This window comes from Pagrus major, chromosome 14 (genome assembly GCF_040436345.1).
Source record: "Pagrus major chromosome 14, Pma_NU_1.0".
NCBI lineage: Eukaryota > Metazoa > Chordata > Actinopteri > Spariformes > Sparidae > Pagrus > Pagrus major.
This window is the reverse complement of record NC_133228.1, coordinates 21,640,375-21,664,669: the sequence shown is the minus strand read 5'-3', so window position 1 is coordinate 21,664,669 and position 24,295 is coordinate 21,640,375. Positions and strand designations below refer to the sequence as shown.

At 39.6% G+C, this 24,295-nt stretch overlaps 2 protein-coding genes across 3 annotated transcripts; one reads left to right on the top strand and one right to left on the bottom strand.

Annotated features, from left to right (window-relative positions):
• Positions 1–1,160: 1,160 nt before the first annotated feature.
• cd9b (CD9 molecule b) lies at positions 1,161–14,583 on the top strand. 2 transcript variants are annotated; one of them, XM_073481099.1, is made up of 8 exons: positions 1,161–1,431; positions 10,279–10,381; positions 12,223–12,320; positions 12,885–12,959; positions 13,055–13,156; positions 13,354–13,443; positions 13,590–13,673; positions 13,909–14,583. In XM_073481099.1, exons 1-8 carry the CDS (start codon positions 1,363–1,365, stop codon positions 13,972–13,974), a joined length of 687 nt encoding a protein of 228 aa, XP_073337200.1. In that variant the 5' UTR covers positions 1,161–1,362; the 3' UTR covers positions 13,975–14,583. The 2 variants fall into 2 exon arrangements, with proteins under 2 accessions (XP_073337200.1, XP_073337201.1); XM_073481100.1 differs by lacking the exon at positions 1,161–1,431 and adding an exon at positions 4,800–5,011.
• A 421-nt stretch (positions 14,584–15,004) lies between these two features.
• Positions 15,005–21,387, bottom strand: tmem243b (transmembrane protein 243, mitochondrial b). Its single transcript, XM_073480798.1, has 4 exons — positions 21,150–21,387; positions 20,649–20,699; positions 19,119–19,223; positions 15,005–18,919 (listed from the first exon to the last, which is right to left on the bottom strand). Exons 1-4 carry the CDS (start codon positions 21,225–21,227, stop codon positions 18,800–18,802), a joined length of 354 nt encoding a protein of 117 aa, XP_073336899.1. The 5' UTR covers positions 21,228–21,387; the 3' UTR covers positions 15,005–18,799.
• Positions 21,388–24,295: the final 2,908 nt, after the last annotated feature.

Genomic DNA, 24,295 nt, shown 5'->3' with positions numbered 1-24,295 from the left:
GCTGCCAAATTCATGAATTTTTGTTTTCCATAATCATCTTCTTGTCAGACTGGAGAAAAATCTGAACCAAAAATATCATTACTGATCCAATATTCAACCTAAACTTACCAGTTTTCTTTCCCGTATTGTAATTATTTCCCCAGTTATTGCTTTTATTCTCTTTAAAGTCAGTGAACTCATCCTTGTTTTTCTTTTAGGAAGAATTATACGAATGGTGAGGTGTGTTTACCACCTTATTTCACACCTCATTTTGGCTTTCTTTAAAATAAAATAACTATTTTCTGTGTGCATGATTAGTTTTTTTTTATATTTCTGTATAATGCTTAAAATTTGACCTCATCATCCAACATGGGATTTACAAGATATATACAGCAGGTGTCTTTGAATAAATTAAACCATAAGTCACAAAAAAAATGATACTGACCTACATGTTTATAAAAAAAGCTTTTCATTTATACCATTTCATTTTGAGCATGTTTTACCTGAATTATTATTATTATTATTATTATTATTATTATTATTATTTCTTTATGCTTAAACAATCTAAATAAACAAACTCTCTTTGTTTTCATGACTGAATAAATTAAATAAACAAACTGACCTTAAAGGACAACACAGTTTCACACTGTTTTACTTTGTTTGCATGTGGCGGACCCTGCCACCTTTCTAGCTTCAAACAGTGTTCTGGGACCTTATTGTCCTCTGAGAACAGCTTGTTTATTCAGTTATGGGAAAACACAATTGTATAATTACCTCATTAATACTGTAAATATAAAAAATCTGACCCTTTAAGTTTATTATTCATTATCTTTAATTGGATATTGGACAAATATTGGATTTTTTTTTTCCACTTTGTGGGACTTTTTATTACTTTAAACTCAGCTGACAACATTTAGGCCCACTAATTACTTTGTGGTGTCATGTTTAACAGCTCTGATGGCCTACAGATATTTTTACATCTGATATCAGGATGTAATTTATCTTTTATTTCCTTCCTCTTTTCTTCTTCTGCCTCTTCTTTCGTTCGCAGTAACGCACAACCCAGACATCTCTCTTGATCCCAGGACGTGTCCTCGGCTCCACGAAGGACCAAAGACACACAGAGACAGAAACAAAGACACAAACCTCAGTATTTCTGTCTCCTCTGTGGGCGTCGAGCGAGTTGATCGTCTCTGTTTCCTCGCGGACGGGTCGGGCGCGCGGACAAACAGAGCGGCGTCTGTTTAAAGCGCGCAGGGTCGACGGAAGCGCGCGAGCCGAGCCGAACCGAGCCGAGCCGAGCGCGACAGGTTGGATCAGCTAAAAACTGACAAACGGCGGCAGATAATTCAGAAAGTCCGACGAGTTAACAGCGTTTTGAGGATGACGGCTTTAAGCAGCTGGGAGCTGTGCGTCAAATACGCCCTGTTCATCTTCAACTTCGTCTTCTGGGTGAGTTAATAAATCAAAATAAACACACAAATACCGTAAAATAACAATATTTAAGCTACAGGAACACTGTGAGAAGGTTAGCTGGCTTGTTCATGTCGTTTTAAAGTAAGTGCAGTTTGATATTAGCTGAATTTTTATGGTAATTAACAGTGTTGAAGGAAGTAATCAAATCTTTTATTTCAGTAAAAGTACATATGTAACCTTAGCTTTAAGAAGACAACCAAAATAAAGCCTAACATTCATATTTCAGAATAATATACATTATATTATGCGTCACTTTATTGTTGCAGCTGTTAAAGGTGGAGCTCATTTAAACTAAATTATATAAGATACTTAATAACACATTTATTTTTAGATTTATGCTTTTATTAATAATCTGAATCTGCAAAGTAACTAGTAACTAATACTGTCAAATAAATGTAGTGAAGTAAAAAAGTACAGTAGACAGTTTTGTAAGAGGAAAATACTCGAGTAAAGTACAAAAACCTGCATTAAAGGACAGTACTTGAGTAAATGCAGTTAGTTATTTTCCCCCTGTGATATTTAAGTGATGTTTGGATATTGGATGCATGTTTTAAAACTGATGTATTGAGACTTTTCTGCTGCACATGTGCGGTCACACCTGTTGCGTTTGAATTTTCACCTCAGTTTTCTCATAGTTGCAGTTTTACAATGTGGTTGGCAAAGTTTTATAAAATGATCTGAAATCTCTAAACCAATTTCAACACGTAAACAACATTCTCATCATGAGAAATTGGGGGGAAAAAGCCACTGTGATGTTGTTTTATGACCAGCAAAATAGTGGTCCTGAATATATAAATACTTTGCCAGGTGTTTTGTCAGCAGGACAGCATCACAGCTGTGTCATGACACTTTACAGGTGTGTAGTTGAGGTCCAAATGGTGGCCGAGTTTGAAGATGGGTGTGGTCCAACCCATGAGTACTGATGTAACAATGTGGTAATGACTACTGAGAGGTCGTGGGTCAGAGGGGGGACATGTTGATGGCCTTTGCGGCTGGTTTGATCTCGTCACAAGATGGTCTCTGATTTTCACGTTAACATTTTCGTGCATTTGTGAAAAAATCTGTAATTGCATTACGTCTGAACACTGTTCTCCCTTACCGATTGATCATTACTGTGAACATAATGCCTAATCACTGCTTTGGTTTACTGTTTATAAGTTTTTCCATTTCGATTTCTTGGGGTTTTTCTGCTGTCACTTCTCTCTGCACCGAGTCAAACCACGCTAAACCGCCCCGTCTGTGCAGGAAACCAGAGAGAAAGATGCTTTAATTAGGTCTCTGTGTGTTCAGCTCTCAGTAGTTTTGTAGCTTCTCAACAAATCTTTGTGGTTTGAAGTTTAGTTTCTATCCAGTGTTCCTGTCTGTGCTCTCAGTTGTATTTTATCGCTTCATGTTCCCTCTAAGCTGTTTCATAAGTCGTGTTAAGTGAGCACCGGTGAAAACCACATGTGATGTTATCACGAAGGCGGTCAACAGGAAATAGACAGCTAAAGTTTGCTTGATAGCAGTTTTTTTTTTTTTTTTTACATTTGAGTGACATCAATCAACCCTGTGTAAAGGTTACTAATCTGAATTTTTACCTCCACCAAGGAGATTATGTTTTCACTGTGTCTGTTTGTTGGTTGGTTTGTCAGCAGGATTACACAAAAGCTGCTGAACTGATGTCCTCGCAACTTAGATGGAGGCAGGGTCTCGGCCCAAAATAGACCCCGTTAAGTTTTGGTGTGGATCCGGATAAAGGGAAGGATCCAGAAATTTCTTGTCTCACTTACTTTAATTTCTCAGAGAATATGGACCCTGATGAAAAACATTCTGGCGTATTTAGGGGGCTGGTATCTACGACTGAGTACAATTTGATGTGGATCCAAATAAAAATCTGTATCTTGCAGATTTAAATATGTTTTATTTTATATTGGATTAGGTTTGATTTAATTAAAGGGGCCTGTTGGTGGAGGTCTGCACTCTACAAACATGCTTCTTTAGAGGCTTTTTCTGAACCTTTTTTGGTCCAGCAGAGGGCACGATTGAGGCCAGTCTGTCATGACAGGTTGTGCAATCTCCTTTGCTCTTCTTCCTTCCTTCTCATGTTGTTTGTTAACACTATCTAGCTCCTCATCTCTTAAAGCCTCTTGTGTTTGACCTCATCCTCCTCGTCTTGTTTTGTTTTACCCCTTTTGTTTCTTCTTCGCTCTCCAACAACCTCTCATCGCTCTCCTCTTTTATCTGCTATTTTAAAGATTTTTTTAAACAAATATACAGTTGGGATTTGTGCACGCTTGACAAACAAATCAGTTTGTTACTCCTGGCAGGAGAGAGAGAAAGAAGGGAGGAAGCAAAGAAGGAGAGTGAGAGATGGGGGAGGCTTTAGCAGCTCGGAAACAAAGCTGGTGTTGTTGGTTTCACTGGGTCTACTGGGAGAGGAGGGCAGCTCGAGTTACCTCAGCAAACAACACTGAGCTCCAGTCGCAGGAGGCTTGTGTGTGTGAATACACCTGTGAGGCCTTCGCTTCCCTTCACTCATTCAGAAAAACCTTTATCTTCTCCATCTTTCTCCAGGTCTGTGTCATCTGTTGTTTATTTATACTGTCTCTCAGTATGCCAGACTCTCAGACACTTTGTTATAAAATTAGATAACCGAGTAATTGTTAATGTCATTTATCACAGAAAAAATGTGATTATTCACTGTTTTCTCCCCTAAAAGTGTGAGGATTAGCTGCTTTTCTCTGTTTTATATCACTGTAAATGATCAGCATATCAGTGTTGAACAGACAGAATAAGTTATTTGAAGGTGCTACATTGGACCCTGGAGGATTGTGATGAGCATTGTTCGCACTAAACAGTTAATCAATCAACAGATGAATCAATGACAATAATCAGTAGCCGCAGCCCGACTCGAGATAACAAAACAAAATGAAGAATGAAGCTGTGATAAACTCGGAAATGTGATAAACAAAGTATTTTATCTCCTAACAACAAAGCAAAACACGTTTTTAGGTGAAAGGGGACTCTAGATTCCAGTTGTGTCATTTTTTATCACAAAGCCACCGCATGTTTTTAGGATTTGTGTGAATCCATGGTATGGCGATGGACACCACCACTAGTCAAATCACAGAGCATGTTTTAAGCCAACATACCCACTTAAATCCGAACAGAAATAGGACGTTTACCTGCTCTGTAAATCTGTAAATCAGAGCAGGTGAATGCTTTTTAATTGCATTCACCTGCTCTGATTTACACCTCATGGTTGCCTGTTTAAAATCCACTGGAACAGATAGTAGTCTACCCTCACTCCCACACTTCCTCCCCCACCCAGTCCCTCCCACTGACTTCCTAAGTGTACCCAGGTGATCCCTGCAAGGGTGTGGCTCACAGAAAAATCCTCCAGCTACACCTCTCTTCTTTTCTTCCTCCCACGCTGCCAAAGACGGTCGGACTCTTGAACAGAGAACATTTGGGATTTTTCTTCTCTCTATAAACAACTAAATCTTGAATTGGAGCCATGGGTGGACTGCAGTGCATCAAATACCTGGTGTTTGTGTTCAACTTTCTCTTCTGGGTATGTAGTGTCACTTACACAGTGTTAGTTGTGGTTGATACATGAGACTCTGGGTTAGACAGAGCTGCTGTTTGAGGGATTTGATTGGTTCTTTGTAGTTTAAAACAGGTTTCACTGATTAGCAAAGAGAAGAGTTAAGTGACAATGAGCTTTAAACTTTTAGTTTGTGGAGTTTGTGTTGTGTGAGACACTGGATCGCTGCTTAACTTCTGGTAAAAGAGCAAGTTCAGTGAAGCTCAAAACTACTTGAGTTTGTCTCTCAGGGTTACAAAAGTGTTGAAAAATGATAACTTAATGAATCAATTGTTGACCAAGGTTCCCTCCTCTGTGTGAAAACTAGAGGACAATTGGATGAGTTGATTCACCTGTTGTCTGCTGACGTGCCTGTAGTCACATTGTGCCTTCAGGAAAATGTGTCGGTGGAAAAACTGACATGTGGTCTGACAAAACAATGCCTGGCACGAACTTACAACATAAGGTTTTCCTGCTGGAGTTCGTCTGAAGCGGCAACACGTTTTCCTATGAAATATTTACATTGTGTGGATTCAGCTGTGTATTGACCAACAGATTTGATTTGGAAATATTAGTTAGTTTCACAGCAATTTTTAATTAAGGCATAATTAAAATAACTATGACGCAAGTCGATTAGCAAAATTAATATGCGGTGGGTCTTTCTTGGAGTTGAATAAATTAGGAGATGATTAATTTAAGTCACATTTGCTGCTTTTGTCTGTCATTGTGAATTTAACATCTTTTGATGACTTTTCACTAAATTCTCATCTGGTCTCCTTGCTTTCGAGTAAAAGACATGTTCGTCTGAACCATTACGTTTCAATGGTAAATTAAACATCCATACAATCTACCACACAGCTTATTTCTTGATAATTATTGGCTGTCATTGCTACACAGTTCACCTTATTTTTATGATATTCTACATATTATAACAACACCGGAAGATCACACTACATGCATATCAGTTTCAAAGATGATACTGTTTGTTGGGATGCTATTTCTAATGGAGTTAAACAGGAACTTTGCTGATTTCCAGCCAGCTTTGTATCACTACAGTGTTGGTAGTCCAAGCAAATGAACAATGGTAAACTTCTGTCTCACCAAACTCTGATCAAACTGTCTAAACTAGGCAGTGCTAGCTAGTAGCTGGCCGCCATATTGTTTCTGTATTGTGAAAACGTAGGTATTGTTGGTTTTACTTTATTTACATAATGTTAATGCAGGTTTGTATTAAGGAGAGGATAACATCGCGCAGCAGAGTCAAAAGTCAAATTAATCAAAGAGGCCCACGTGGCTTTTTGCACGAGTCAAAGACACACCTTAGTGGCCTAAATATCCAATCACACTGGAATAACTGGAGCCACTTGGCAGTTTTCTCATTCCAGTTCTGTTCAAAGTCTGAGCCTCAAGTCTTTGTATGAAACGACTGAAAGCTATGTAGCCGTTTGTGTTTCCCACAGCATTTACTCGTAAATATTCACACCGCCTGCTGTGTTATTACTGTGATTACCTGTTTACAGTGTTCGAGGAACACACACACACACACACACACACTGTTGGTCCAGGCTTAATGACTGTTTTGGTTTAAGTCTGCAGTTTAAGCGTGTAATGGTGGCAGGTACCGGCTCAGGGTGGACAAATGAGATGACAGCAGTACAAATGAGCAAGCAGAGCGAAGCCCCACCTCCCTGAAAAATAAACATCAGATTAGATTTGTTTTTTTTTACTCCAAAGTGTAATGACCGAGCTGCTGGTAAACAGGCTCACAGCGGGCTGAGACTTGTCACTGTAAACAAACTGGGCTCCATTTTGACAGTGTTCCCGTCTCTAGATGTTAATAATACATTTTCCACATTGCTTACTGTCTTAGAAGTATTTCCTTTTACCGACGCAGTCTCACACGGTGTGAACACAGTGTTGCAAGCCTGTAAAAGCTGCCAAGCCTCTCGAAAATAATTCATTTCTTTGTTTGTGCTGCTAATGGTGGTGCAGAGTGTCTTTGTGGGTAATGAGGGCTAATGTGAACCTCGAGGGGAAAAGGGCTGTTTTCTTCCAGGATACTTAAGATGGCCCGTTGCACAAACACCACAACTCCCCTGAGTGCGTTTACTGCACATTAACACCAATATCCATTTATCATTCAGGACACTGCAGTTTCCTGTTTCCCCTCTTTTATTTGTATCTTTTAATTTGGAGAAGACGTAATGGAAACAATATTATATCAACTGCTTAATTAAATTGGTTCCCATGGCTTCGTCGTCATCGCTGCAGAATATCAGACTCGAGGATCTTTATGCTAAGACAAACATCCAGGACATATTTGATTTAGACGTTCACATTGGGAAATGAGCATTTGTGAATACATTAAGAGCTCTTCAGGCTGTAAATAAATTTGAATGTAGCTTACTTTGAGCAAATTGTTGGAGCTATGCCATCTTCTCCCTGTTGTCTTGGTGGAACAACTGAGAAGGATGAGGACTTATGTTTGTTTTTGCAGCTTTTACATTGATGACACTGACAAAACCATTCAGTATTGTGCCGTACAGTAACTATTGCTGGGTTTAAACGCCAGTACAGTTGTGATCTTAGGCTGCAATCTCCTGAGAGTTGCTGCTGACAACACATAAGAAAACTGTTTCCATTTTGGTCAGAGGTGTGAATCCTCTGACAAACATCACAAAGACGCCTCTGCTGCACAAACCTCTGTATTGGACGGCATAGATGGTTCCTGATTTTTGATTATTCGTTAAATTAGATGTAATCGAATACCTCTTATGACTGGTTGTGTCTAGAAAAATATCAGATAAGAACAGATGTTGCAACTGAACAAAGTTTTTAAAAGTTTAGTGTGAAATTGCCTAATTTAAAGTCTATCAGTTACTGTTGGCTTTACACTTGATCTCAAAGTGAATTATAAACTGTATTTATATTTATATAGTTGTGAGTTTACAATGTGCTTTGTCAAAGAGGCAAATATTACAGAATAGACACACAACAGTAAAGCCAGGCTATGTCTCAAACCCTCTTGAATGTACATATACAACACAAAGGCATACTGTCAGCTGTGTGTACAGTATATTTACCTTTACGTTCATCGTAAAGATCGCAATAAATCAACTTTGACAAACATGATCTGCTGAGGTTCAGCCACAGTCTGAGCTTTGAGGCTGCTGTTGAAGGTTTTGACTGACGATGAGGTGTGACTGTGTAACTGAACAGTGACTGGTTTTAATTATAGTTAATACCAAAATGTGTCGCTCTGACAGATTGTTAGGTGTGGTGGTAAATAACCTTTCTTTAGGGTATTTTATTGGACAAAGGTTTTGTTGAATGTACTTTCCCATGGCGCCCTTGAGTTCCTAACTTTGTGCTTTCTTGATATTTCATCACACACTGGTGAGTCAGAGAAGTTGCAGAGGGTGTTTGTTTTCTCTTTATTCTATATTATTTAAAAAATTTCTTTTTTGTGTCTTCTGGTTCTGGCCACCAGTTTTGATTATTCCAAATTAAATCTGAGAGATCATGTTTTATATTAAGTTTGGCGTGGTGGACAGCTCTAGATACTACAATCCCCATGAACCTTTGCTGCCATTGCTTCGGAGAAGAAGTGATACTAGTGAATTTAAAACACTGTTGTTGCATTTGGGAACACAATTAGAGCTCCAAAAATGAGCTCAGAATCTGAAAATAAATTATTTTAATCTTCATATTGTTGGTTAATCTCTGTCAGCAGCACAGGTAACACAATTCTAAGCTTGTGATTGGATGTTTTTTGCCAAAATGCACCTTTGTGATCCCTCTGGATGCAGATTTGATTACCTGGACTTGGTATCAGAGTACTGCCCAATACCTGTTGGAAAAAGGCAGTGGATAAGATTGGATATATTTGGCGGTTTAGTGTAGTTGTCATAGAGTAATGTACAATATAAATTCCTTACTATGTGTTCATCTTTTGATATTGAAGTCACATGTTGTAACTGTGGACATGTAACACCTGATATATACAACAGGAAATTCAAGAAATATTCCTGTAAGTTTATCTCCCTGATTTGTTACATATTACAGCATCATTATGGTTTAAATGTGCTTATTGTATGACACTGTAAAGCAGAACACTGATGACTGCTAGATAACGTGTCGTGTCTCTAAAGGGGGTGTTTAGTTTGCACACGGGGAAAAAACTGAACTCGCACTTCTTCTTCCTCCTCTTCTCTGAAGTAGTGCAGACATCAGGATTGGGATGTTCTGCAAAAGTAGTCCGGCAACACAAATTCAGTTGCGTGTTTGTCCCAGACAAGCATCCCAAATATTTCCCCAGTTATGCAGAGGTGGGTGCACATTGTTAAATTGGTGCGTGTCCACTGATTCATGGTCAGCAGACTGCAGCGGGAAGGATCCTGAGGACATGTCGGGGCATGATGCCGCCTGTTGGTGTGGATGCTTGACTTGCCACTCTCATCTCCTGCTGCACAACAACACCGACGTCAACAAACACGACGTGGGGACATTATGGAAGTTATTTGGGTGGCAACAAAGACTTGGTGTGACTTGTGTTGAGTGGTTGCTGAGGAGACGTTGAGTCATTGTAGTGGGTTATTACTGTGGTGAACACCAACGGAGAGGAAAATACACAAACACAATGACTTTGCATTGACGTGTTCTGGGGAAAGAGCCATAAATTCATCAAGTGAAAATGATTTAACCTCAAGTTTTTAAGTCCTGGGTGATCCTGGCAGATGTAGGAAATCACAGAATAATGAATGAATAATAATAATAATGAAGTTTGGCTTCATTTTTCAACAGTTAGCTCTCACTTCTACTCCAGTACACAAGAAATCAAGATACTTAACTTTTTTCTATAGTAACAGGAAATTATGCAATATATGCTCAGTGAAAAGGTGATAAAACTGTGACCTGAATGCTACCACAGGCAAAATAAATTACCCACAATTCAACATTTATTGTTTTGTTTTCCTTTTCTGTTTTCCTGGAGGTGTTTCAACATCCAGCTGTTTCATTTCTTTTGTGCAGTGCATTGTGGGAGAATGGTATTCATCAAAAATCAGGGTTAATCGTTTTAGTCTGCATATTAACTTTTAAGTAAACTTAATTTTGTCACTTTTTAGATTTAAATGTTGATTTGATTCGGATGTCTTTTAGCTCATTTGGCCAAGAGTCCACATTAACAAAACATTTAAACTGACATTAACTAATAAATGGTAAAGTGCATTTTGTTTTTTTCCCTCCTCATGTAGCTGGCCGGTACTGCAGTGCTGGCTGTGGGTCTTTGGCTGCGTTTTGACACCAGGACAGCAGGACTGTTTGAAGGAGAGGACTCGCCTACAGTCTTCTTCACTGGTGAGGTCTTTGACATTACACTGCCGTCTTTACAGCTCAACAAGAAAAGCAACAAATCGTCTCATGTGAGAAGCCGCAAGGAGGGAATGTTTGACTGAAAGGATTGATCCGTCATCGAAATGGCTGCATATTATTCTGGAAATCTCAACAGAAAAGATAATAATGTTCTTCAAGTGCCACTTTAAAATGAACACTGACAGGAAGTCCTCCTGAGGGATCATTAAAGTTTCATGTAGCTTACTCCAGGAGTGTTGTGAGCAGAGTTTAGTGTTAAGTGCATGTGAAACCATTAGCAGCATTGATGTTTTCATAATTTAGAAAAAGATCCTCGGCGTAATTATTTAAATCCCAGTGAAGTTTAATGTTTTGGTGTTTCGTTCATGTAAATTTGGGTAAATTATCTTGAAATTTAATTGAAATGTAAGTGTCTGAAACCTGTAGACTCCCTGGATAATCCATAAAAACAATGTTGTACTACAATTCAAACTTCTCTGCTTCAGATTAGTTTTTGACAAGTAAGGAACAAACTGGAGGCATTTATTTAACACGGTGCCAGTGTGCAAACTTTTGGGCTTCGATACCAGTGTCCACAAAACATCTAGTGTCTGAAAGATGGCATGAAAGCATTGTTGTTTCACGTATTTGTCAGAGGTGACCTGTTGCTTCATTATGAGGGTCATTAGTGCAACAACAGGAACAACCTGATGTAGAGCATCAGGCTCCGGGGCGTACCGAGGGCAGCTGAGGCCAAAGTTAGTCCACAGCGAGGCGGCTCCTCCGGCCTGCCAGAGCCGTCCACACATAGCTGTCATTCTTCACCGTTTGACAGAAACGTCTTTGTTTCTCCACTTTTGTGTTCTCCGAGGAACTCGCAGAAAGACGGACTCGCTGCCTCCCTTCTGTCTTTGTGTTTCGCTTACATCAAACTGATAAGTGGAGTGGGCAGTCAGAGGATTGTCTTCGAAATGACAAACATGTTAATAACAGGCTGGGAGAGCGAAGCGCTGGAGGAGGATGATCTGTGTGGATACTGTACTCGTGACATCAGTGCTGCGGTTATTGTTTTCCTACGTTCATTGTGAAGCCACATCAGACGGGATTAAAGAGGCTGGCTGACGTTTAGCGGCTCTGAAATCATGTGTCTCATTTGTTTTTACTTTAAATATGATTCATAACCACATCCAGAAGGGAATTACAGAAACACAACAACTGGACTATTGTTTAGTATCTGACTGGATTGTGTTTATTTACAGGAGTAGAGTGACATCAGTACCCTGAACTAAACAAATATTTGATGCAAATAAACAAGAACCAGATGAGGAACTGGAGGCAAATAATCCAGAACTGTGTGTGAGGGGATGTTGTTCACAGAGCTGCAACGACATGAGTTGTCATCCACTAAATTACTTGATGGTTTATTAATCATTGAGTTATTTTTTGAAGACAACATTTTAATAAATTAAATGTGATTATTTTCTGGTTTCTTTCCTCCTATGACAGTAAACTGAATATCTTTGAGTTGTGGACAAAGTGAGACATTTTGAGGACGTCATCTTGGGCTTTGGGAAATGGTTATCAATATTTTTCAGCATTTTTCTGAAATGTTGAGAACCAAATAACAAATTGATTAGTTGAGAAAATGTCACATTTCTCTCACTGAAAAGCTAGTTTCTAGGTGATTTCGTCTTCTAATAAATGTAATGAGATATTTTGACTTGAGAAAAGATGATGATCTGCCAACGACGAGAAATTAGATAAATAAACCTGGTAAGATTTTGAGTTGGGAGTCAATGACCATGTTGACTTGATCAATTGGATTAATGTGTCCGATTGTCCTGTAGGTGTGTACATCCTGATTGCGGCGGGGGGTCTGATGATGGTCGTGGGCTTCCTCGGTTGCTGCGGAGCCATCAAAGAGTCGCCGTGCATGCTGGGACTGGTGAGTTTTCTTTTTGTTCAGCTGTTGGATCATCTGTGTACCAAGACATTTATGTGTCGCTTGGCAGAAGCATAATTCCAGCTTCAGACACAAACACTTTGACAACCCAATGAAGGGAAAATCTGAAGAACAAACATTACAAGAAGACAAAGAGGAACAGTGATCACAAGCTGATCTTTAGCTCGCTGTATTGCTACCGTTCCCCCTCGTCATTGTCTGTAGTTATCTTTTTATAGGGAAGTAAACATTGGCCAGTGCACGGTAGGGCAAGTCTTTACCCGGATATCCGATGGCTACACTAAAAGCCCTGAAACGCTGGTCGTTGCCCCAAGAGACTAAATTGTTATCAGCCCATTGCTGTGATTTCCTGACCTGTCTGAACATTATAAATGACTGTGCTGATAAACTTTCATACAACATAAACACGTACGATACGCCCCCATCATCTCTTGCATTTTTTTTCACACTACAAACTGCGACCTCAGAAAAAGCTCAAACGTACGCCGTGTTTATTCTGTGTTAGGATCACCAACACGCTGAACTGACTCTTGTTTTCTTCTTTAGTTCTTCCTCTTCCTGCTCCTCATCTTCGCTGTGGAAGTGGCTGCTGGGATCTGGGGTCTCTCCAACAAGGACCGGGTACGCAACACACACACACACTGACACACACACTGACACACACTTTGGTTTTGCTCAGGCGTGGAGTTTTAAATTGTTTGTTGTTGTGTCTTCAGGTGGTGGAAGAAGTGACAGAGTTCTACAAGCAGACCTACGACAACTACAAGGCCACCAAACAGGAAGCACTGAAGGAGACCCTGCGTCTCATCCACTTTGGGGTCAGAACACACACCTCACACACCTGAGCGCCCGTTTCTTATCTATTTATCAGCTCACTTTTGCTGCTACTATTTCAATTTTTCTTAAATTTTTGCATCATATCTGTTGATATGTGAGGTTACTGATGATTTGTCTGACGTCTGTATTTTATCCTGAAGTAACTAAAAGTCTTGATGTCCTTGTCTCCTCTTCACAGCTGAACTGCTGCGGCCCCGCAGGGACGGTGATCGACGCTGCCAAAGATATCTGCCCCAAGAAGGAGGGACTGGAGGCCCTCATCACCACGGTAACAGACAGGGTTTCTGACTCACTTACACAGGGCGTGAAGTCACATCAAGACATCCTGTTGAACCAGTTTGTCATGAAAAAGGGATTGCAGTTCCTTCCGGTTATTGTTGATACATTCCTGTTTCTCTTCATCTCTTCTATCAGAGCTGTCCGACTGCAATCGACGAGATGTTCAACAACAAACTGCACATCATCGGCGGGGTCGGCATCGGTATCGGCGTCATCATGGTGAGAACAGACAGAAGATACAATACGAAAAACTACACACAAATTGACACTTAGAGTACCTTTTTAAACCTATTTTATCTCACGTTACGTCCTTAATCCATCTTAAATATGATGATTCAGTCTCTGGTCCAGGTTTTGTTGTATTTACTAAGAGCTAGATTTGATAATCAGATCAGCAAACAGGATTCAAATCAAACTATCACGACTATGGGCTGAAAACTACTCCTCTCCACAGATCTTCGGGATGATCTTCAGCATGATGCTCTGCTGCGCCATCAAGAGGTCCAGGGACTTCGTCTGAACAGCCACAAAAACACACAAACCTGTCCGTCTTTAACGTACGTGTCGTCGCTCTCACAGCCTCTGCTTTTAGAGTTTCTATCAGTTTAATAATCGTAACAGCCGTCCTTTAGTCCGGATCCATGCAGGATGGCCACGTCGACCTGTGAGAGTATGGAGCCTGTGCAACGACGCCTCTTTTTTTTGGTCTTTTTCACACCAAAGTAAATCAAACAATTGTGTGTTTTTAGTTTGTTACCCACCATAAAGAATTACAGAACAAGTTGAGCGACAGGAACAAGAGACTTTAATGACTCTGCTGCCCTCTGGAGGACCTTTTTTTTAAGATCATTAACAGTTTTTCCTTTCGTCAGCTCTTCACTGTTGGATAACTTCGGTTCAGTTTATGTAAAGTGTGTTGAGTTCGCCTGTGATCAGCTGTAATCTAACAGGTTTTTGCAGCTAACTGAATTTTTTTTGTTTTTTAAAGAGATTTAAACATTTATGAAGTCACACATTAGATGCTTTTGATTTTTATAAAAGCAGAATGTTGGAGTTTTATGCAAATATTTTGAAGAATGCAGTTTGAATATATCTTTAAAATGCCAAATAAATAAACTAATAAACACTGGTCGGTGTTAAAGTGAGCCTTTTGTAAAAATCAAACATTTACTGGAGTTTTCTTCTTCATTTTACACCTGACAGATCAGGGGGCATAGTGTGGAATGATGTGCTAGTTTATCTAAATGAAAAAGTTGGCACACCAGTGTATAAAGTTGGTCTGGAGCCCTTAAATTCTGTCTTATTAGGAAGTATTTTAATAAATTCATACAAATATAAACTTTGAGAATATGAGAGCAAGTTGTGTTCAAAAGATTCAGGATAATTTTCTCAACATGCTCAGTATCTTTGGCTTTGTTGCCATCTGGTGGCTGTTCAAGTACTGACACTGAGTGAGAGGAAACAAATGATACTTTAAACACCACTGATGATCCTTCATTCTCCATTAATAATATTTTTTTAAAACATGGGGGAAAAAAACAAAGATTCAGTCAGGGTACATAATTATTTATTCCATAAAATGAATGAAATAAATACAAAAAAAGAAAACACATGGCTTTGACAATCCTAAAGTCGTGGCGAGGTCGATCCTCCGGTGGAAGGCGGGGCTCGTTGGCCCCTCAGTTTTCTTTTAGCACTGAGCTCTTTGTCACTGTCAGTTATCATCTGTTGCACAAAGCTTTACTGCAGAACGCATGTAAACAAAGCTACAGCTGCAAAACAAGAAGACGAACGATGCGAGAGAAGTGAAGCTACGCGAGGCGACTTTAGACGTCTGCAGCCAAGTTGAGTTTGAAGTTGCGTGTCGGGTGACGTCACTCAGAGCCGGATGGTTTTATTGTTGGTTTTGGTCAGAAAAACAGAAAAATGGCAGCATCTTCCTTTAAGATCTAACTTGACTGAGTTTTCTCTTCAACAGCTTGAGTTTTTTTTACTACCTGTGACCAACCTGACACGTGTACTGCAGTTGAATAGTCTTGTTTTTTCTAAAATCGTCTGGTTTCTTTGCCTTCTCTGACAGTAAAATTAATCTCTTTGGGACTTGTGGGTGGACAACAAAAAACAATCTGAAACAGGGATGCACAATATCGGATCTTTTGATATTTTGGCTGATACTTGCACATCTTTTTTCCCACATAATTGCAGAAAACATTAACTCCTCTCTTGTAGTGAAATATTATTATTATGCCCACTTTAATCATGTCGACCCACCGGTAGATGCTTTTCAAATGTACACAAAATAAGAAAACTACTCGTCAATGGTTCCACAACACGTGAGCGAAATTAAAGCTTCATCTTATCGGTAGAAACGTTCATTTCAGGCCGATGCTGATATTTAATTTTAAAGCTGGAGTAAGAGAGTTTTGTCTCCCTCTTGTGGCAGTTAGGTTTCTCTGCCATCAACTCTTGTTTGTGATGAAAAATTCAGCTACAGGTGAAAGAGTGCAGGGTGTCTAAAGACAACATTTAAAAACTGTGGTATACTGCAGAATACAGGGAGATTTATCTGGAGGGTCGAGGCGTGAACTTATTTGGCAGTGGCATGAATATCAAAGACTCGAGTTATCTCGACTTTATCGTGCATCCCTAATGTAAAGACATCAGATTAAGCTTTGACAAACTGTGAAGAGCATTTTTACTACTTCCTAACATTTCTCAACCAAACAATTAATCAAGAAAATAACCTTTGGATCAACAGTCACTCGATTCCAGTTTAAAAAGTCATTTCGTCAAAGAGATTCTTCCAACTTTGGTGCATCTGGAAACAGTCCAGCTTCTGTTTTCTTTACGTGCATGTTGAGGATCTCTAAAGCACCTACGAGTGTTTTTCTGACGTGAAACATCCATAACAAACCTGTTTTAATAACACGAATATGAAATAGTAGTTATAAATTAGCTGATTGATTATTTCCGTCATTTAAAATTGCACTAATGTCAAACATTTGCTGGTTCCAGCCTCTTAAATGTGAGGATTTGCTGCCTTTCTTTGTCATTTATGACAGTAAATGAAGAGTCTTTTGGTTTTGGATTGTTTGTTGGACAAAAGAAGAAATCTGAAGACGTTAGTTTGAGCTCCTGGAAACAGATTTTACAGATTAAACAATAAATCGATAATGAAAATAATCCTCAGCTGCAGCCTAAAATAAATGATCTTAACTCATTCTTGATGTAAAAACAGGGAAATCAAACTCAAAGCTCCTTCATGCTACAGACGCTCCGATTCGTAAATGGCAGAATTATTAGTGCAAAATTTAGATGGCAGACATCAACGTGACGTAGAAACATATAAAGGTCTGTTGCGCTGTGCAGCTTCAGTGTAAAAGCCACGTTGGATTGTTCCCGTTCATTCTCATTGGTGCCACAGCTGGCCTGAGTGTGTGTGCTTTAATAAAAGTGTAAATCAACCCATACTGAGTGTAAGAATTGGCAGTGAGTCAAAATTCAGCATTTAAAAATAAAAACCCCAAATCCTCTTAACAAGACTTGATTTGGAAAATTCATTAAACCCGACCTGATAACCAGATCGGCTGAGAGCAGAGAAGAAGCAAAGAAAAACAAACTGTTGCATATATTCGCCCTGAAGCTGCTTGTGCTATCGCTGTGTTAGCTAGTTTAAAGTACAGTCTACAGTACTGAAGGGAGGAGGAGGCGCCATCAACGCCTCCTGCTTCGCTCCGTGTGTTTACATGCTCACAACTTTTGTCCCGGTTAAAGGAAAAATCCACCCCGTTTAATTCTGAGCAGTTAAAAACAACAAAAAAGCAAATGGTTTCATGTCCAGCAGCTACACATTCAGTTTGATAACAGAATAAAGTGTTTTCAGAAATCTAAACAGATCGTCAGTTGTGAAGTGAGTCAGTCAGAATCAAAGAGTTCAACGCTGTAGATGAGGTTTTGGGAGGACTGACGGTTACAGAGCAACTCATCCCTGAATCAGATGATGTCACTGCAGCCTCCAGATCTAATGGTGCATTCAGGAAGTTCAGAAAGTCTCATAATTTCCAGGTTTATCACCAAGATGCTCGACTTAAACGACTGCAATTGGTGTAAATACTTATCTTCAGTAAAAGCTTTCATCAGAATTAGTCGTAGAACTGCATGCATTAGTCGATTTAATGAATTAGTCAACTGTTTCACAGAAAATGTTTTGAAATGTTTTCACCGTCTTGTTGGTTTGTCAGCAGGATTACACAGAAAACTACTGAACAGATTTCCACGAAACTTGGAAGGAGGATAAGTCTCGGCCTGGAATAGATCTCATTAACTTTTGGGACAGATCCAGGAATGTATTCTCACTTTCTTTAACGTTGTGAGATGGGACGTTTTTCCAACGTTTATAAGGTAATAATACATGAAATCAGGCATTAATTGACAATGAAAATAATCGTTAGTTACAGCCTTAAAAACAGGATACTTGACATTTAGTACTACATGCTCTACAGTATTTGTATGTAGTACAGAATTGGGACATTTTTTACAGCCACTAGTCGCTTCTCTATTGGTCGATTTCCTGAACGCATCATTAAACAAGCAGGCAGCAGATTTGGGGATTTATCGGTTGGAGAATGATTGAGAAGTCGTCGACACATTGGTCTTGAGAAACAAACAAAATGTGACACAGCGTCTGTCTTCATCATGCAGCGTGATTCAGAAGTTTATAATAACAGTATCCCCCAGAAATTGAGCAACATTTTGCCCCTTTTTTCTGGATGTAGTTTAAAGATATAAATATAGTTAATTGGATACTTGAGGACAAAGAAAAACAGACACCAAAATCAAACAATACAAGATTAAACAGAAGATTAACAGTAACAGGGTGAGATTTTTCCTTTAACCGTCATCATATTAAAACCCAGCTGCATTCTGTCATAAGTGCTTGTTGTCGTTGTGAAGATGAGACTGTAAACAAAGACGTTTATGTGCATGTAAACACACCTGTTTTACCTCAGAGTGCCTCCTCCAGCCGTGTGTCTCCAGGCAGATTAATGGCCTCGAACAGTACGTCGTGATTCCTACTCTGTGACATCATCATGCGTGTGTGTGTGTGTGAGTAAGTGTGTGCAGTGCACCAACAGTCTGACAGTTTTATCCCACCGGAACCATCAAGTTTTACTGGTTTTGGTCCGAGAGTCTCCAGTTCGCTGCGGTTCATTCAAGTTAGTGTGCGATGAGTTTTTTTTGTCATTTTGGTCCGTCTGTTCGTCCACGCAGTCCTTCAAACGCGTGTTTCCGTCTGTCAAGGCCATGTCGTCCCTTCTTCTTGGTCGTCTTCCTCGTCCCTGCCTTCACTTGACCTCGTGGAAGTAGAGGTTGGCACATAGACACAGCAGCACGATGGACACCAGCATGTAGTAGATCAGATTCCTGAATTTAGGCTCCAGGTCGCCCTGCCGGTACCAGAATATCTAAAGGAACAGGAATATCAGTCCTTGTTTCAGGAATAAGTGGAGCCGGTTTCACTGAATATCCTTTTAAAGATTTTACGTTCTGTGTCTGAGCTGCTTCTGTAATTCTAGGGAACTTTCTAAGTGACCATAACTATTTTATGATGAAAAACAGGTGTAGTATCGGTCAGCTGTACAACAAATACGTGAATTTATTTACCAGCACTAAAGCGGATCCACAGGCGAGCAGGATGCACACCGCAAAGAAGACATTGAGCGGTCGAGGAGGCAACGAGGGGAACACGAAGGAACTGATAACAGTCACCTGGAAGACACAAGAGGACAAACATTAACACTTAATAATCTTCATTTACAAAACTCTATTTTCAAAATAACCAGAACTTTTGAAAATGAAGAATTTTCAAGTGTGCGGGACGCTGGCAGTCGATTTGGACTTGAGCCATCCTGGAAATAATGCAAAAGTTTCCACCTTCAATCAGATTACCACCTCAAGTTTTACATAACACTGTATCAGGTGCCTGTTGACACATGTAGAGTTATCACCACATTTGTTTAACGTGGTGCTTGTCTGACAGGAGAGCAGCAGACGGTAGCAGCAGTGCCGGAGGCTGACAGATAGTCAGGAAATGGAAACCAAAAAAAAAAAACATAAGTAACACTTTTCATTTTGGAGAAGAAGAAGTAAAAACAGTTGAGTCATTATTTTAACTGCAAATTCCCTTTTCCTCTTTGGTTAGCAGCCAGATTTTATTGACTCATTAACTGTCTTTGTCTCTCCGGGATACGATGATGTCAGTTCTCTGTGAAACACCAGCTTTCAGAAGCAGAGCATTTACTCTTCAGCAGCTACATTATTAATATAGTTTAGAGTTGTTTTGCTCACTTCCTGCATGTGTTACGAGCATAAAAACACATTTGCAGATCAAGTAACAGATGCTCAGTGGATGTATGTGAGCATAACAACCTTTTGTTGCTCTTAACCCTCTCTCATTTTGAACTCACTCAGCAATTCTTACTTTACAAATTACCACCATGGCGGATTCACACAGGATTAAGATCACAGACGTCCTCTGCACTTATTACAAATTACTGAAAGGTCTCCACATTACGCTTGCCCCCGTGCCAAAGTGATATTCAGCATGAAGAAGGCCAGACGTGACAGTCTGTTCAGATCATGTGTAGATTTCATGGAGCCTTTAATGGGTCTTTAATGTGTTAAAGCATGTGACACAGGAATGTGCTACTAACATGCAGCGTTGAGAATTTTTGCATTTAACTGTGCTAATATAAGATTCATTATATCAGCATGTAAAATTTTAATTGCTCTAAAGCTTTAACGTCAGATCAATTAAGACCACTTGAGGCTTGAAAGGAACCCATCATACCCCGACTAATGGTAGTCGTTAAAGCATTCAGAGTACATACAGGCTTCTACATGGCTGCAATTTCAAAGATATGGTTCAGTTCAGCTCTCACGTGAATATATACTGAGAGAAAATATGAATGAAATGTAATTCTCATTTGCAATTACTAGAACCCCAAAAGATACAATTGCCTTTGGTTGCAAACGTCAGATAAAATGGAGGAAACTGCTCGAAGAAGGAACAATTTTGTGACATAATGACAAAGTACGACATGTTACTGACACAAGCAAACGAGAGCATCCACACCGGGAGACACACACTGCAAAGAGTATATAACAGGGATGCAGCAGAAGATTTGTACTTACTAAAACAACCAGAGACGTGAATCCCCCCACTGCCAGGTTGATGATTCGATCCTGCCAGAAAAACAGTTTAGATCATCAGTTATCACGAATCACATACAAACACCTGAACCATCAATGGATGTATGATCCTAACTAGTGTGTATCCAGCCTGATATATCTTGTTCCTCTGTGTCACTGAGCTCCAGTGTTGACCAAACACTGCGACTGACTGAGGGGGGTCAGAAAGTGTTGAGAGTCGTACTACCACATTCCAACCTGATCCCTTCAAAATAAAAGTATATATTTCATAAAAAGGGGTCAACACATTGTAAAAATGAGACTCTAAGGCATTAAAGTGGCCCTGTGACTACAGGTATCAGACACTTTTTTACCATAAAAAATGTAAACTTTCAGAGGAGCTTGACTCATCTTGACAAAAAGTAATTAAAAGATAAATAAATGAAATTAGATAAAATGTTTTTTTTAACCCTACTACAAAGCACACTTCCTCCAGGCTCCTACCCGTGCCGAGGTCTCCCCGAACAGAGGTCTGTTGTCCAGGCCGCTGGTGCCGTACGTCCTGGTGGTGAAGTCATCCATGGTCGGTTGGGCACACACACACACTCAGCACCGACCACTCGCCTCTCAGCAGCGCCGCCTCCTTGAAACACCGGGCCAGTGCTGCATGCTAGCTAGCTAGCTTCCAGCTGCCTCCCTCTGCTCAGTGTCAGCATCAACAGACTGATGAGTTCATGATGATGGTGAGTCTGCTGGTGAGGGAGGTTTGTTTCTTTACCTGTGAAATAAAAAACAGGAAGTGTTGGGTGAGGGTGAACTCCACAACATCATCATCATCATGTTTCCTGTAACATCCTGCCCTGAATGTCAAACCATAAAAAAAAAACCTGTTACATTTTTTCTGTATTTATTTTACTTTATTAAAGCAATGTCTTTAATAAAGTCCAACCACAACGTGTCTGCACTGCTGCAGGGAGGAGAAGTTTACAAGTGTCATATAAAGTTCATCTCTTTAGATTTAACTTCCACATTTATTTCATATAACAAAAACAAATCTTATAACTTATTATCTCGTTACATGTTACATGAAACATTTGGAGACGTTACCATGCACCCTGTAAAACAAATGACACATTTCAATTCAGAAAAATCATTAATGCATAATTGCTGCCCTCATTGTTGTTATTTTGTGTGGACCTCTGGAAAAAAACAGCTAAAAATAAAACCAGAGAACAAAGAGTTTGTTTTGTGCTCTCTGATAACACAAAAGCACAGGGACGCTGACTGTGATTGTGGTTATTGTGTTACACTAACAGAGGATGATGGTGTTTTTTCTTTCTGTAGAAGTCAGACCGCTGCTGATCAAAACAACAGACAACAGATTCATATTCTAGCTCATTCTGCTGCACTTCCTCTATTTTCAGGTGCGATAACAACCACAAGTCACTTCCATCTGTCAAAGAAGAATAGCGATGATGGTGATAGTCGTGTGAAAGAGGAAGCTGCAATCAAGTCTGACTTGGCCACAATGTGAAGGTCTATTCTTTACCCATGTCTGAACCTGTGATTTCTAAACCTAAACCCTGACAAAAACAGAACATTTCAAGGCGAAACATCCCAAACCTCTGAACTAATACGTCACACAGAAAGGTAGAGACCAGCGCCAGCCGATAATTAAGTCACATCAATAAAGTCAGAAAAGATCCATTGTGATTCATGAACTTTAGATGAATAAATGAAATAAATGAGAAACTGTGTCCATCAAAACATCTCACCACAACCTTCACAAGAAATAGACATTGTGGTGACATCATTTCCTCAACTGCTGTTTCTAATGTCATAAAGGAACTTTGACTCTCATGTTTGGTTTCCTCGACTGGATAGAGACACAGCTAATGTTGTATTTTAATAAAATCTGCCCCATACGACCTTATCCGAATCGATGTCTGATTCAGATGTCTTTTTAGGATAATATTTAATGTTTAGATATTCCTTGCCCTCTAGTAGAAATAATAGTTGGCAGAATACTTGCTGAGATAAATGGGAAAGTGAGGGAAACTTTGTAGCATCAATGGAGGAGTGGCGAAATTTAAATGATAAACAATGGAAATCTACCAACTCGCTGCCTGTGAGAGAGTTTAATTAAAAAAACATGGGTCAGATACTTCATGACACCAGCACTTAAACAGTTCAAGGTTAGGCCAACAGAGTGCTGGAGAGGCTGTGGGACCAGGAATCACTATCACATGTTTTGTTTCAGGAAGGCTCTGGGGTTTACAGTAACTAGAGGACAAACAGAGATAGGATGGGAAAAGTTTTAAAAAACAAGACTGACTTTTGTTTTCAAGTGATGCCACCACAGCTTCTTGGCTCTCCTCAAGTATGCATGTTTGGAATAATGTTGCCAGCATTTACCAGAGAGAGGTTATGTGAAGGTCCACAGGCATTCGCAGACTGGTTCAGTGTGACGCACGACATTTCATTTGAAGTAAAAGAACATCAGCTTTATTGTAACTCGATGGATTTCTGCTACACTTTTTGTTTGTGTAGGTTTGGTTTTAAAACAAAAAAGTATAATGTAAGATCCGTCTTACCTGTTGACTCTCTACTCAAATATAAAGAAAATATCAAAACGAAGAATAAGAAATCTTAAATTGCAGCCTAACAAATACTTTTACAGTACGGCAGGACTCTGTGTAGCCTGACAAGCGAAACCCAGGCAGGAAATCTGCAAAAACCACTTTCTGCAGCACATGCACTAGTTGCGATTTTGTGTTTATTTACTATAAAAAAGAAAAGTTATTTCTGCCAAAGATCAAAGAAGTCATCTAGGATCTGTTACCTGAGGAACTTTAAAACAATTTTGTGAGATTAAAACTCTCATAAATCTGTGAATATTTTAGAAATGACACAGCCCGTCTGCAGCCAGCGTCGTCAGTTTGCACAGCTGGGGGCATCAGCTCATGTTCACACACTTTGAGCATCACGAAAACAACAGATTCAAAGTTTCTTAATCTTACTCTTCTCAGAAAGGATTATGAAGTACACAACTGTGGAGGCAACCGTAAAGGAAATGGGGTTGACGACGCCTCCACAGAGGTTAATATACTTCTCTAACGTGTCAGCTTCACACCACAGCGTCAAACAAGGCTAAACAACCATTATTATACTGGCAGCAGCTGCGGTTGCTGCTTCCTTTCTGGGTCAGAAGGCAGCAGGAAAGGGAATCAAACCCTCGCAGAGCTTTCTCAGCAGAAAACACACACAGTGGAAAACAAGAGCTTCATTATAGACTGGCATAAAACTGGCCTAAAGCTACATTCCTCCAGAGCCTTGTGATTTTTTAGTCTTCTTAGAAAGAGACCCCACGACTTAACGGAGCTAAGAGGAGGGATATTTGGTTCATGTGTGAGCCGACAGAACAACCCAGTGTAATGACACCACGATAAAACCTTGAGACTGAATACAAACAAACAAATCAAGGAGACAAAGTGAAGCTAAACTACAGCTGCAGATAACGAACATGTTCATTACGTATATAATGTGGTTATTTTTTAAATTCATTCATTAATCATTAACTTTTATAGAAGATTAACAAAAACAACAAATAACATTATGTGACGATGGGTGATCTGAACTTACCAGAGATT